General features: G+C 40.8%; 1 protein-coding gene, 1 long non-coding RNA gene and 1 other non-coding gene across 3 annotated transcripts; 1 reads left to right on the forward strand and 2 right to left on the reverse strand.

The window, feature by feature from the left end:
• Positions 1–3798: 3798 nt before the first annotated feature.
• On the reverse strand, positions 3799–14699 carry LOC139971974 (uncharacterized; the record flags this gene model as incomplete). The annotated part of the gene is made up of 6 exons (XM_071978845.1): positions 3799–6486; positions 6658–6766; positions 7182–7380; positions 7880–8175; positions 9744–9901; positions 14384–14699. Coding segments are annotated over 6 exons (1653 nt in total), but the record flags the coding sequence as incomplete, so codon positions are not given.
• On the forward strand, positions 4067–4133 carry LOC139972405 (U6 spliceosomal RNA). The gene has a single exon (XR_011794832.1). It is a non-coding gene; the product is annotated as a U6 spliceosomal RNA (small nuclear RNA).
• LOC139967507 (uncharacterized) lies at positions 10179–14367 on the reverse strand. Its single transcript, XR_011793022.1, has 2 exons — positions 10375–14367; positions 10179–10288 (listed from the first exon to the last, which is right to left on the reverse strand). It is a non-coding gene; the product is annotated as an uncharacterized lncRNA (long non-coding RNA).
• Positions 14700–16144: the final 1445 nt, after the last annotated feature.

The following is a 16144-nucleotide window of genomic DNA, read 5'->3' on the forward strand; positions in this document are numbered from 1 at the left end:
AACTCAAAGGTTGACAAAGCATGTATCTTCCAACTGGTGTTAGGTGAAAGTCTTAAAACTGTTAGCAACAAATCATGGTAGCAATAACGGCAACCTTGTCTCAAAACTCCTTAAATTGTTCTAATTTTTCGAATTATGACCGATGGCATGTAGAACATGCAACAAGAAATACTATAGGAAGTGTTTGGCCACCTTAAATGTATTGGAATTTTGACACGAAACAATTTTTTCTTCATGGTTTTGTATTAACAAACCTAATATTATCCTACTGTTGTTAGTGTATGACACAGTGAAGCCTAACCAACTCTGCATGCTTTTTTGTCGAAAATGTTTGACCAAATGACAGAATAATCGTGTAATGTGGTTTTGATTTTCTGCATATCAATTTTAAAGGGGTCGTGGTCATTAACTTATGAACTTTAATATCTTGAAATATAGTGGTTGCAACTTGTAAAAGTTATATATATTGCAGTAATGATTGCTCTCATATTTTAATATCAGATGGGGATATTGACATATTTATTGTTAGTAGTCTACCTTTGGGGCTAGTACTATAGCTGTGTGTTGCCTGTATCTACCCAAGCCATCATGATGTTCTTTTTTAATTGGTTAATTGGTTAATATATGAACACAAGATATATGAACACAAGATATTTATGAAAGCCATCAAGCCACGTACCTCGTATGCTCAAACTGTTCCCTATAATAAGTAGAATTTAAATGGTTTTGCTGTTTGTTTACAAATGCTCCGTGAAGTTATTGAACAACCTCCGCACATGAAAAGTCCCTTGACATAATAAACGTGCAGATAGCGAACCATTTTACACTCTTAACTCCCATTGGGATTGGTCACTGACAAAAATCAGTTTACAACTTAAAGTTGCTTTGAGTCGGTGTGTAGTGTTTATGTGGTAGGTGGAATGTACGCTGTTTCGCAGAATATTTCATTGCCGTCTTTCAGTGTCATGGCTTCACAGTACGTACAGTATGAAGCTGTGACGTATGTCTTGTATCTACTACGTTCTGTACTATGTATATCATTGGGTTATACTATGACCTAGCCTAAGCCTATGGTGTTCGTAAACAATGAATTTGGAAGTCACAGAACTGGACAAAGTTGTCATCAGAAGGAAAACTTGCGGCAAACAAATTATTTATATCTTATTATTGTAAGGGATGTTACACACTTTGGGTTGACTGGAGGTTTAATAACTAGTGTCCCATCAGTATGAAGACAGATGAACACTTCAAAAATGACACAAAGAAACAGTGTGTAGCTGGCTAAGTATATATACTATAGAGAGAACTGTATTGAAACAAAAGATTTAACAGTAAGACTCATATATATGTAACTGAAGAGTCCAATATATGAAATATGAATATAGTTATTCTTACATGGGTAGGAGGGGATTGAAATGCGGGGTCCAGTTTAATGAAAAATAAAGGAATGATTTGACTTACAGTTTGGTTGCTCACAGGTGGCCACTTTGCACTCACACACACACACACAACACAACAAATCCTTAAGCAATATAAAGGCACAGAATGTAAAATGAATAAAAGTCCATCAAATATTGCTTGAAAAATTTCTCTGAGAGAGTGGTGACTTGCGAGCCAGTGTCGATTAAGGAGGTGGCAGGGATATCTTCAATGGCTATATCTACTAGCATGTAGTCACCTACAATTCTACTTGACTGTTGTAATGTCTGGTTTGAGCCTGGGTTTATACCGTTATCCACTGTTTGGCTCCCAACAGTGGACCAGACTAGTTTGGGGACCCAGCACCTTGATGTTGTCCACTGGCAGGGGTCCGGGGGGACTCTTCCTGTTTCTGGCCTTCCTTGCCTACAGTTACGTCCAATATGTCCTGGAAATTGACAGATACCGCATATAGGCTTCCCATCATTCGTGAAGCGGTCGGTGCGGCATGGGCCGTATGTCGTTCTCCCGTTTTCCCATGAGCGAGGCTGGGTGAGGGTAGCTTGAAGCTCGCTCATCTGCTTCTGCATGCTTAGGAAGGCAGCCTCCATTGTTTGCTGCCATTTTTGCAACTCTGACGGCTGCCCCTGGACCTGCTGAACGGTAGCCCTTATAATGTCTACATTTGTCTCTGCCCCCATTTCCCCTTCTAATTGGAGAGCTTCATCTCGGACTTGGGGGAAAGTCAACCCTGCATTCTTCCTAAGTTCCTTTGGTAGTACAGAAAACCTCCAGGAAAATAGAATATAATCCAGGCAAGATATATTAAGTAAAGTTCCAAAGAAACAGCAATGGCTAACAGTAAATAAAAGCAAAGTAAAGTTAGTGTCCTCCAATAAGAATAGTTATAGATCCTTCCATGTGATGGCAATGGAGAGTGAATATATTTAGAAGTGTTGAAGAGTTCCTGTAATAGCCGAGAGCTAGGCTTCTGGGAGACTCCAATGGTGATCAGTATCAGGAAACGTTGAGATTAAAAACTAATTTATATTTTTACAGTTACAGTAGGCTTCTTTTATGTAATTGAAATTCCGCAGGAACAGATTCAGGTATTTGATATAATTAACTTTATCTTTGTATCTAATTCTCCTTGAATATTACTAAATTCTATGTCCTCCTGGCTTGGGGGGGGGGGCTAAGGTGCTCTGCAGCCACATGGCATATCCAGCATTTTCTTTGTCTAACTAAAGGGAGGGGCCAAATTGGAGTAATGATACAGTACCCAATCAGTTAAGTTACTTTCTCTAAACCATCATTTAGAGATCCCCTGATTGGAGTTGCTACCAGAAAAACTCTGACCACAGCAATGATGATGCCAACTTTTCTAAGAACAAGGGAGTCCTGTAGTAAAGAGGCAACCCACATGCTAATGGACACTAAATTTATATACAAAAACTGCAGAAGAGACAATTAACTTCTGATCTGATGCAGTATCTTAAGTAAAAGGATAAACTGTGAAGCCAGCAGCTTACTGACTATAAACAGGAAATGGAGCCTGTTTACATCATTAAGAATCTTGGTTAAGTAAGTAAAGGTAAAATAAGCGTTAACAAGTGAAGAACTATGTCAAAAGTAATTATGCACAAACCTCTTTCAAATTAACTTTTTCTTATATTTTAAAAAACTTTCCCCCCTCGCAGTTTTGCTTTAAGGGCTTTTTTAGCGCTCACAAGGGCCTTCGCCCTTCGCCACCCTTTATTTTAAGACCCTGAGTGTACTAATATATGTTGGTACACAGTGTAACTCATAAATGTGCTCACTTCGACGGCATAAATATTTAAGTTGGAATGTTACATAGAAGATGAGCAGGGCACTGGTCATCTTTCCCTTGATCTTTTCTGGAGAGTGGCAGATTGACTCCAGTTTAAGACAAATAGCCTCAACAAGTGGGCTGGCATCCACCAATGTTGTTTGCCCTGAATTTCCACCTACCATTGCTCTGAGACAAATGACAAGTATCAAGATATTATATTGCATATTTTATGCTGTAAAATAATCAAGGTTATATTGTTACTTGATCCTCACTGTAAATTACACTTTTTCAACTGGTGGGGGCATGGCTTGGGTGAGAACCTTTCTTTCCATTTTCTTTTCTCTTGCATTCCACCTAACACAGCAATAAGGAATTTTATGGTGCTAATAACTGAACAGCAATATGGTGTTGTTAGTCTATTTAATAATGGAAAATCATATTAGCTTGTATTGCAAGTTTGAACTTCCCATGAAAGAAGGGTGGTCTGGTTTAGCTCATACAGCTGGATGTTTGTTTCCTGCATTAATCTGTTGTGGCATGTTAACCAGATTTCTGATATGATGATACTTGTCCAGGACTAGTTTCCAACTGGAAATTGCACTACCTTGAAGATTGCACAGAGTCCAGCTTGATGCAAAGGGCCTCCACAAGTGGGCTGGCATCCACTGAAGTTGCAGGACCTAAGGTTATTCCAATCATTGCCCTATAAATCACAAAAAGAAACCAACTCAAGTGAATAATCTCCAATAATAGTTGAATTTAAAAATTAACTTAGAAAGATCAATAATACCTTTTTACCTTCTGAGACTAACTGTGCCTTCCGTTACAGTGTGCTTATGCTGGGACTAAAATATACTAAAATTGGAAACGATACAGAGAAGATTAGCATGGTCCCTGCGCATAAGTTGGAGCATAATCCCACCTCTCCCTCAAGTCCAATCTAATAAGGGAACCATGCAAGTATAGAAATGAAAGAAAATTAACTATTGAATAAAACAGTATTAAGAAGAAAAAGACAAAATAAACTATAAAAACAAAGTAATAATTACCTTTTTGGTGGAGTCAATCTTCAGTATTGTACCATAGACAGATGTCATTGCTGCTTTAACATGTCTATTCTCCCCCAAACGTCACACACATAGTACACAAGAAACCATCTTGCTGTAGGGAAGGCCTTGAATGTTTCAGTTTCTTCATACTGTTGAGTTGGCATGTTCAGAGCCCTCATGGCATTCTGGTGATGTTTGCAAGCAGAAAGATACTGCAGTAGCTTCCCGAGCCATTGTTCGCTATGACGCTCCAAGATGTTATGTTGCATAGCAGTTGAGCTGTTCCCCAAAGTACGTGCTCTTAGCAGGCTCAGTACAGATCGATCACACGCATACTTCCTGGTCAACAGTGCTGGAAAAGATACCCGCATGGCGTCCGTCAGTTGGTTCATCATCCTATCATCGTACGAGATGAATTGGCAGTGCTTGCATCTGTTGAACGAGCTTTTCCTATTGTAAGGCCTTCTCTTGGACGTCCCGATTTGCTCCTCCTCCAAGGCTCTTTTCTTCTGGTAGTACAGGGTGGTCCTGGGAAATGACGGTGGTACAGAACTTGATTGCAGAATCTGGAGTTTGAATTGGGGGGGGGGTCCACTCTGTCAGCTGCCAGAGCAACCAGACCACTAGTTGGGGGAGAGGTGATGCGTGAATGCCAGGAGACACAAGACTTCATTGAAAATCATGAGGCACTGAATGAGGAGTTGCGGCAGGAGTGTACTGGAAGGAGGGAGTGGATGTTGATGCCTCCATTGTAGCAGGTGGTGGCAGGGCTTGGGTCAGCACCCTCTTCTCCAATTTCTTCTGTCTGGAATTCCACCTGGATACATGACAAAAAAAAAATTGGTACTAACAAGCCTGGCATCATAATTGGTGTTACCTATGCAAAGAATTAATAACTGGTATGAAATCTGAACAAGTGAGAAAAGTTGTCTGGTTCAGTTCATACAAATGCAGATTTGTTGTAGCCATGAGCCTGTCATGCAACGTCACCAGATTCCTGATGTCATGGTACTTGTCGAGGATTAGCCTCCATCTGGATACGGTCTTCTTTCCCTAGATCTTTTCCGGAGAGTGGCAGACTGACTCCAGTTTAAGACAAATAGCCTCAACAAGTGGGCTGGCATCCACTGATGTTGCTGGCCCAGAATTTCCACCTACCATTGATCTGAGACAAATGACAATTATCGAGATATTGCATATTTTATGCTGTAAAATAATCAAGGTTATATTGTTACTTGATCCTCACTGTAAATGACACTTTCTCACCTTCTGAGACCAACCGTTCCTTGTATAACGGTTTGTCTGTGTGACGTTGCTGGCTTCTTCTGCATGAACCTTCCAGTATGATGTGAATCGTCTCTGTACCGTGTTGGATACAACACTTGTAACTCCTGAAATAGTAAGCCTCTTCCACAGGTGTATGATGGACATCATGCAGCCTGAAGAGCACCTCTCCTATATCCTGGATCTGTTTCCAGCCACACAGCCCAATAGGCCCTATAGCCTGTGAAAATAAATAAATAAATTAATGCGAATGTAAGTGTGAGAGAATGTAGAATATATGTTGACAGCTAGGAAAGAGTGAGGTGCAAAGAGTTATCAATTTAAAGTAACAATAAATACTCACCACTCAAGCCTCTTTAGATACGTATTGTTTCCCTTCTACAGCTGGGCAAAAAGTGTCCACTCCTAACCTTCCAATGTGGTGACTGTGACCAAAGTCTTTTGTCTTTGACATTTGACATGAATGGCATAAATTGAAGGTTGACTTCCTGATGTATTTTCTTTTGGGGTTTTCATTCCCTTGCCTTTCTCCCTCGCGTTTTTTTCTGGTAGTACAACGTTGCTTTTGGCACAGATATTGTGATGGGGCTGTTGTATACACTGGCAGCAGCTGTGGGTGGTGTTCTAGCCACATTTTGATGGTTTGTAATGACCCTTTGTTGGCCCTCAGTCGGAAGGTTTTGTACTGTTTTAAACTGATGGAGTGTCTGGGCTGGGTAAAGAATCCTTTTTGGAAGAAGCAATCTTGGAGCAGGGAGAGGCTCTTTTGCTTCCATGGCAACTGGTGGGGGCATGGCTTGGGTGAGAACCTTTCTTTCCATTTTCTTCTCTCTTGCACTCCACCTAACACAGCAATAAGGAAATTTATGGTGCTAATAACTGAACAGCAATATGGTGTTGTTAGTGTGTTTAATAATGGAAAATCATATTAGCTTGTATTGCAAGTTTGAACTTCCCATGAAAGAAGGCTGGTCTGGTTAAGTTCATACAGCTGGATGTTTGTTTCCTGCATTAATCTGTTGTGGCATGTTACCAGATTTCTGATATGATGATACTTGTCCAGGACTAGTTTCCAACTGGAAATTGTTCTACCTTGACGTTTTTGCGATGATGATTGCACAGACTCCAGCTTGATGCAAAGGGCCTCCACAAGTGGGCTGGCATCCACTGAAGTTGCAGGACCTAAGGTTCCAATCATTGCCTAGAAATCACAAAAAGAAACCAAACTCAAGTGAATAATCTCCAATAATAATTTAATTTAAAAATTAACATAGAAAGATCAATAAAACCTGCAAATACCTTTATTGTTATTGACTTCTTTGCAGAGTTAACAAACTATGCACTGACTGTATTCAGTCTGGTTTTAAGCTATATTTAAACACCTCTTCCTTTGACAGTTGTTTTCCAAAAATACCACTGCTTTTTTGCCTTTTAACAATCGCTGCTACCTGTCTTGCTCTTTCAGTACAAGCCAACATCGAGTCCCCTGTCAACTTGTTGTGAAATCGAAATGTTGGTTTTATAGACTTTGAAGACTTTCTGGGACCACCAGGCTTTTCACACCCTTTCTCCACACACTTTTATTGTGCTTCAGTCTTCTCTCGCTCCTTCTGAACCTCCTTCCTTTGTTCCTCCTGCATTGCTGGCAACTGGTACTCTGAAGCCTTGAACTCTTCAAAGGTCATGGTCAATGAAGTACTGAATAGTTGTTTTTGCGGTGAAGATTGCACAGACTCCAGCTTGATGCAAAGGGCCTCCACAAGTGGGCTGGCATCCACTGAAGTTGCAGGACCTAAGGTTGTTCCAATCATTGCCCTATAAATCACAAAAAGATACCAACTCAAGTGAATAATCTCTAATAGTAGTTTAATTTAAAAATTAACTTAGAAAGATCAATAAAACCTTTTTACCTTCTGAGACTTACTGTGCCTTCGGTTACAGTTTGCTTAAGCTGGGACTAAAATAAACTAAAATTGGAACAATAAAGAAAAGATTAGCATGGTCTTTGCGCATAAGTTGGGGCATAATCCCACCCCCTCCCTCAACTCCAATCTAATAAGGGAACCATGTATAGAAATGAAAGAAAATTAACTATTGAATAAAACAGTATTAAGAAGAAAAAGACAAACAACATAAAACTATTAAAAACAAAGTAATAATTACCTTTTTGGTGGAGTCAATCTTCAGTATTGTGCCATAGACAGATGTCATTGCTGCTTTTAACATTTCTATTCTCCCCCAAACGTCACGCACGTAGCAGGCAAGAAACCATCTTGCTGTAGGGAAGGCCTTGAATGTTACAGTTTCTTCATACTGTTGAGTTGGCATGTTCAGAGCCCTCATGGCATTCTGGTGATGTTTGCAAGCAGAAAGATACTGCAGTTGCTTCCAGAGCCATTTTTCGCTGTGACGCTCCAAGATGTTGTGTTGCATAGCAGTTGAGCTGTTCCCCAAAGTGTGTGCTCTTAGCAGGCTCAGTATCGATCGATCACGCGCATACTTCCTGGTCAACAGTCCTGGAAAAGATACCCGCATGGCGTCCGTCAGTTGGTTCATCATCCTATCATCGTACGAGATGAATGTACCACTGTTTACAATCCATGTACTCTGCTGCCAGGTAGTAGAAATCACTAACATCAAGAACTAGTCGAACTCGATTGTAAATGCCCTTCGACCTCAAGGAGATGTTGCAAGTGGGACAGAGGAAGTCAACCCGGTACATTCATCTTTGCATCCATAAGAACAGCCTCTTGGAGAAGTACTGTGAAACAACTGGTTTTCTCGTAGTGGGAGGCTAGGGAGGGTGCCACCAAAGCTGCAGGCTTTCCTTCCGTCTTCCCTTTGATATAAAAAGAGTTCTTCCATAAAAGAGCCTGTCTCCCTCACTCATGTTGGCTGCCCAGCCAACTGGGACACGGTGGAGAAAATCACTCTAAAGACAAAAATGAAAAGAAGGGATACATATTGCATTAATTGGTGAATGTGATCGATGCCGCGGGAAACGTCCATGCATAGCATGTATAGGCCCTAGCTAGTTGTAATAAACAATAACAGCTAAATACTAGATTTCTGTAAAAATTATTTTACTAGTGAGCAACATTAATTTAAATGTGCCGGCTGTGTCCAAACTCCTTCGTTTTTGGTAACTGACAGTTCTTGCATTTGTTGAATGTGCTTTTCCTATTATAAGGCCTTCTCTTGGACGTCCCGTTTTGCTCCTCCTCGAAGGCTCTTTTCTTCTGGTAGTACAGCAACTAATTCAGCCTTTTACATATATGCTCTATGACATAAGTAATTGAAGACAACATTTAATTCAACTTAAGACTAAGGCAGGCTATGGAGTGCACCAGATTAATTGCTTTAAAACCACTGTGAAATAACTGTATAGATAAAGGATAAAGTGATAACTGTGAAGTGTGATAAATAGTTAAGTTGAGTTTTACACAACTGGTAGGCCTAGAGTGACAGCAATAAACATATGTTGCGCATGCGGGTGTACATGCATGTGGCTCATCATGCATGGGCAGTACGTGCTGCGCTTTTCATTGGTTTGTAATTGATATAGCTGTGCTACTTTTACAGCTTGAGCCTTAACAGCAGATTATATACCCCAGCCTAAAATCAAATTTGTTGAATTGAGAAGGATACTTTTATTTCCACTGTTGTTGATAAAATAACTGAATAAATCTTACCGTATGATAGCTGCAAACGCGTTCAAGTACTCGCCCAAACAGGTCTTTGCTGGCTGTTGCACCAGGCTTTACAGGGCAGGAATCTATCTTTGACAGTCTCTTCTCCCAAGGAGACCCTTCTTTGGTCGCTGTCCTCTGCCAAACTTAAATGTTCCTACTGCATACTGCTTCAGTCTATCATGCCATTGGGATGCGGTGAGGCCTTCTTTCGGCATTTTTCTTTTCACGAGAGGACTCGATCCAGATCGATGTTCAACCTGCAATGATAGAGGAATGACCCTCTAGCGCATTGGTACATAGGAAGCCTCTGCCCATCTTTCACTAGTGAACCTGTCTGAGTGTACAGCTGGATACTGGGATCCTCCGAATCTTGGATGCACTGCACGTGGCGCTGCTGCTCATCCCATATCATCTGGATAGAATCAGGGTGTAGAAGAGGAATGCCCATGGTATCTTTACCCCTCTCGGAAGAAACAAACCTATTACCTCCTTGATCAGACGTGTTGTGTCTTCAGTTCCTCGAGTACGTCGCCTGCAGTGCAGCTCCTTCTTATTGATGTGCAAGGCCAAATTCTCCTTCTCGAGACTCCAGACACCACTCGCACCCAATTCTGCTTCCTTTGCACGTCGTAGCTGGGCTAAATCTGCAGTGTCCCCACTCAAAAATGCAGGCAGACAATCGAGACATAAAGGCTGGGTAGAGAGCATGTGACTGTGATGTGCAGCCAAGAGAAAATCGACGCAAGAAATGCCAGATATCCAGCAGTATGACAAGATCACTCCATTCATGGAACATCTCCTTCAGCTTCGAATAATTCCCAGTACAAAGGCAACAACCACGGTCAACATACAATAACTTTGGGGATGGCATCTCGTTTGCCAGTCGATACCGTTGCATCAGCCCTGTTGCCATGTCTAGGAGACCTTCTCCCTCTGAATCTGTCATGACAGACATAAGCACCTGCCCATGCTCATTACCAATATTTGTGCACCAAGATGCAGTGCCTGCAGCTTTACCCGCCTTTTGTGATCTGAAAATGTAAATATAAATTATTGAATATATCTGACATATTTCCTAGAATGTCTACGTTTATGTTGCATCTGAAATGATGCTCACCTTTTTTGTAGAATCCAGTTTCAAGACTGTTCCGTATGTTGAAGTGATCTTTGCCTTCACTTCATCTAGACGTGTCATAACATCTCTGACGAACACAGCCAGAAACCTTGGTGCTGCTGGCATGGGTTGCATAGAAGGGGTGTTCTTCGCAAGGAGCTGTTATCTTCAACATTCCTTTCTCCGCTTGCGTGTGGAATAGTTCTCTTGCCTTCAAAAATTGCAAGACTCTCTGAAGATAGACTTCAGACTGCTGTTCAAGAATTTGCTTCTGAACCTTGGTAGATGAATTACCCAGAGTTCGTTCACGGAGAAGCCGGACCGCCTTCAAATCACAGGAGTACCTGAAAAATAAAATAAATTACTCTAGACACCATGTCCTCACAGTACCAGTACCCCATTGTCAAGATTTATTAAAAGCATAACTGCAACTCACTGTAAACAGTAAACGTGAACATAAATTCCGCTATGTCCTCTGTCAAATATAAACAAACCGTGTTAGCCGTAACTGCAGTACACAACGGTTGATTCACAAAAATGAGTGGCTGCTGCACCTGGAGCGTGCACAGATATTCCATGTTAAAATGTACATAGTAAATAGACGATGAGTAAAGCAAGGCATAGGTTAAATACGTATGATGTGAAATTGAAGAAACATTTACAGAATGTGTAGCACTATATTGACAAAACTGCAGGACTAGTCTACAACAATAAGATATTACAATTTGCTCTATTGGAAGAGAGATGCCACATGTACAGTATAACCTACTGTACACTGAAAAGGTGTCTGTGCATAAAACAAAATATTATGTAGGTCAACCTAACTATGTACAGTGGTGAAACAATGAAGATGGAAGCCTGAAATCATCATGTCATGGCAGTCATAGCCTATAGTATGTAAAAGAAATACAGTTCGGTCAACCACGTACAAACACTATAGCTTAAAGCACCCCTTAAAAGTTATATTTTGTTGTTGTCTTGAACAGTTTGGGGACTAAATTTGCACCAACCCCTCCCACCCCACCCTCTCTGCTTCAGTACTGGTTAGAGTATGGGGTGCCATACTCAACTGCATACTGTATGGTACATACATGAACATACACACAACAACATGAATGTTTCTGCACACAAAACAGAAGAAATGTATTGTAGGAACAAATAAAAAGTAATATTAAGGTGAAGTTCATAGTGACTCGAGTCCACTAAATGCCTACTTGTGTTTTCTTTTGATAGGATCGCTTGCTGCGGAAGCAAGCATCCAGTGAAGTTGTTGCCGCTCTCCAAACAACTGCTTGCCTACTGGGTGGGGTTTGTGTTAATTCAAAAAAACACTTCCTTAGTAAATCAAGCTTCTGCGGCGGAAGGGCGTCTCTCCCGTGGCTGCCATTGCAGTTGCACCTTACCATCTCCTCTCTGTTGAATATTTGACTGGCAAGCTTAAGTGCAATTGTATTCGGTTGGTCCGCTTAGTGTATTTTCATGTATATATACTATTTGTATTATTCTTATTCCATCTTATCATTGTATTGTCTTATTGCGAGCATTTAATTGCCCATTTTTGGTGCTTAATAAAGTTTATTTGAATTTGAATTGAATTTGAATAAGATGATAAAGATTGCAGGAATGTCTGAGAAAGAAACCCAGTGGCCCCAGACTGCTGGTTCAAGGTACTGGTGGTGCCAACCATTGGTTGTGTTATGACCGGCGGCGGAGTAGATGTTGAGGCAGCTGTAGGTAAAAATGTCTGAGGTAGAAACTCAGAGGCCCCAGACTGCTCGCTCAACCTACTGGTGGTGCCAACCAGCGGTTGTGTGTTGACCAACAGCGGAGTAGAAGTTGCGGCAGCCGTTGGTAAAAACTAGGACTCAAATAGTCAAGAACATTGTGTAGCAAACCCATACTTTCTGAAAAAATGCCTGATGTCTCTTCCAATGAAACACGGGTTTGCGCTTCTGGATGCATGCCACATCCTCGGACAAGGTTGCCATCTCTTGCATGAAGTTTTCCACCATAGCGCAAAGATGACCCAAGTCAGTCCATATCTTTTCTTCATTTACAATATTAGGCCTATCTGATGGGGCGGTTGCATAAACCCACTAACTACTGTACATGTTCCTCGTACATGTTCTACTTTCTGAAAAAATCCCTGATGTCTCTTCCAATGAAACACGGGTTTGCGCTTCTTGGATGCATGCCACATCCTCGGACAAGGTTGCCATCTCTTGCATCAAGTTTTCCACCATAGCTCGAAGATGACCCAAGTCAGTCCATCTCTTTTCTTCATTTACAATATTAGGCCTATCTGATGGGGCGGTTGCATTAAACCCACTTAACTACTGTACATGTTCCTCGTACATGTTCTACTTTCTGAAAAAATCCCTGATGTCTCTTCCAATGAAACACGGGTTTGCGCTTCTTGGATGCATGCCACATCCTCGGACAAGGTTGCCATCTCTTGCATCAAGTTTTCCACCATAGCTCGAAGATGACCCAAGTCAGTCCATCTCTTTTCTTCATTTACAATATTAGGCCTATCTGATGGGGCGGTTGCATTAAACCCACTAACTACTGTACATGTTCCTCGTTGCTTCGCTCATTACCCCTGGTGGTACTGTTCTGTGTAGTATTTCTGTTTTTTTCTCCTACTTCATTTGCTTCATCCTTTTTCTGTTGGAGCAAGGCTTTCATGCATTTCGTGTATTATTGTGTAAGCTACTACCTTGTGTACCTTGTCCGTAGTAGCGACTTATGCATCATACAAATGACGTCAGACTTACCGTATTTTAAACCAACGAGACCGAAAATAAAAAATATTATACAAATCTATGATTGGGATACAGGCTGAGGTCAATGCATCCATAACTGAATTCTAAGGAATTAATCAACCAGGCCTGCACCCATAACTTCATATGGTTCAGACGTTGAAGTGAAGTGATTCACACATGAAAATACATTTTAAAAGAAGTATAGGTGGGAAAAACAAATTCTGTGATTTTCGCTTTTCAAGATTTCATAGCACTAGCCTATATGCTGTTATGTTGAGCGACGATCAATGAACCAAACGACCTAATGAGGGATTTAATCGCATGTGTTCTCCCGAGATTATTATTATTTTCCTAGGAAATGCAAATGTGACAACACCATTGTATGCATAATAAAATCGAGTGCAGAATTGTTTGTTAATATTATTAGCCAACCTCGGTTTGTGTAACATACTGAACTACAGAGTTGGCTTTTATGGACTTATGTTAGCAGTTCGCATTAACAATTAAGTCCAAGTAATAATAAATTAGTAACAACAAGGCCTTTGCTCAGTGCTGCAGCCGACACAGTACAGTGTCAGTAGGCCAAGTCTACAAATTCACGGAACTGCTATATCGGTAAAGTAATGTTTTGATAAATACCTGCCTAGTGCAATACAGAAAGATACAGAATATATCTACTTTGTCAAATCTGTAAGACTATTTCTTACCGGCGATGTTATTATGTCCATCAATCCTTTACAAATTTCAGGAGACTGGTCTACGTTTCGCCTTGTAGGGTATATAATTTTGAAAAGATAACAGTTTCATCTGCAGCGCAAGTTGTTCGTAACTGAAAGTTGTATTTAGAATTTCAGGTGCACTGACATCATGCTCTTAAATTATAAACTCTATTGTCAAAGGCTGAGACGTGTTCTAACATGGATCTAAAATTATATATTTTAGAACAACAGGGATACCTCATTGGTCAAATCTGTAAGTCTAACATTGCTCTAAAATAGAGAGATCTGCCACGTCTTAGCGCAAAAGTTGGTTTATTAATCTTCTGTACCAAGGGGGTAAAGCCAAACTTGTTGCAAACAGTCCCGTTTAACACAAACTGCATGCTTTTCAGTACTCAGTTTAAATGATTTACATGTCCCAGGACAAGGTGATGTGCACAATATGCTATAGGGTAGTTTTTTGTGCTTCAGAATAACACTTTGTTTTCATTGCAAACATTGACCAAAGAACCCTAAAACTATCATTACCTGATGTAGATGGCACATTACTTCTTCTGACATTTGCCAGACCAGTCCTGTCCTCTGGTTCAGGTAACTCAAAGGGGATTGGTGGAGACACCAGTCTGGACGGTCCTTCCTTTGCCGGTGGGAGAGGTTGTTCTGCAGGGACACGGGATGGTGGTAGTTGACGTCCCTGCAGGAGCATGGTGACTTCATCTCTCCTCGTCTTTTCGTTGTACCATCGTGTCAGCGTTGTTTCATTTAGATGAAACAACACCAATTCTGTCCCCTCGAGTAGGTCTTCACTGTTGAGGAGCCGTTGGCGGACCTTGTTATATTCGGAAAGGATGAGCCTCTATCTTGAAGTGTATCCGTCATTCTTTCTTGCCTGTGGTATTTTCTCACAGAGAAGAATACACAGGGCTTCGACAACCCGGCTTTTGTTCGGATATGATGCTGGTGATCCAGCAGACAAGAAGCATCTATTAAGAAAAGAGGAGGAAAAAGGAATGTCATATTAATGTGTGTCAAGTATTTACTTTTTGATGCAATTGTTGTCCTCAGCTAAGACATGTCCACTGGAATAAATGTTAAAGTTCTCACCTTTTTACTACCTCAGCACCCACATTACCATGCTTAGACCTGGCAAACCATCCTTTTGATGCTTTCATTCTCAGTCGGTATGTCAGAGGCTGCTTGTCAAAGTCAGCGAGGTCATTGTACAGTTTGGTGATCTTCTTGGCGTCTGACGAGGTAAGGCTGATTCCCTTTAGGTCCAGCAGCGCCTGGGCCAATGCTCCAACCTTCTCCCAGCCTGGGATGCCCCGTGAATCAGTGCTGACATCTTCACCACAGTCAATGTCAGCTGCATTCCTCAAAGCCGCAGGATCCTCCTCAACGACATCCTCTTGATCACGATCCTGTAAAAGGAGAGACACAACATAGTTGCTTTACATGTAATGTGTGGATAAAAAGAATTTCACTTTCTTTTTCTTCTCCTTTACACCTCTAGCTATATCCTGATAAGTTATTAAAGAGTATAGCTAACCTGTTTGTCTGTGAATGGTGGGTCTGGAATGGGGAAACCATGGTCAAGAGCACTTTTCATCTTTTCATCTGTTGCAGCCCCTTCCGCATCCCCCCCCCCCCCCCCAAACATGCAGTTGGAAATATATTGCTGATCATGCATTACATTAAGTTTAATTGTATAACCAATTAGAGGCATTTTAATTGACCACATAGCTAGGCTCAATGTATAATTACTGAAACTCTACTTATGACATATCTACAGATCATTCAAACTAAAAACCAATAGAGTAACCTCATTCTCAGAAGCAGTAGAACTTCTTTTCTTGAATTGGCCTTCACTGGGTACCAATCTGTAGGACGTGGATGTCGATGGGGCATCTTGTCCTTTTTTTGAACTAATGGCTATAACAGATGCAAAACAGAAAGAAATGTTTAGATTAATTAGTAAAAATTTCAACAGTATATTTCAGAACTCAACTCAACTGAAGTGCATTTATGCAATGTACTCAAGTCACTTTAAAGTTATGCTGTATTGGCCCCAAATATGGGCTAGATATTAAAATATGGTCACCTTTGGTCAAGATTTTTAAACAGTTTTTCTTAACCTTCTGGAGGAAGTTTACCTCACTGAAACATCCAGTCATGATTGGTGTGTAATTCATTTAGAATGTCTGAGAACAATTTAGAAAGTAAATTAAGACCTCCAGGAAAGTACTTTTTGAAAACTTAATTCTAACAATAATAGCATTCTATAATTTG

This window comes from Apostichopus japonicus, chromosome 1, assembly GCF_037975245.1.
Source record: "Apostichopus japonicus isolate 1M-3 chromosome 1, ASM3797524v1, whole genome shotgun sequence".
NCBI lineage: Eukaryota > Metazoa > Echinodermata > Holothuroidea > Aspidochirotida > Stichopodidae > Apostichopus > Apostichopus japonicus.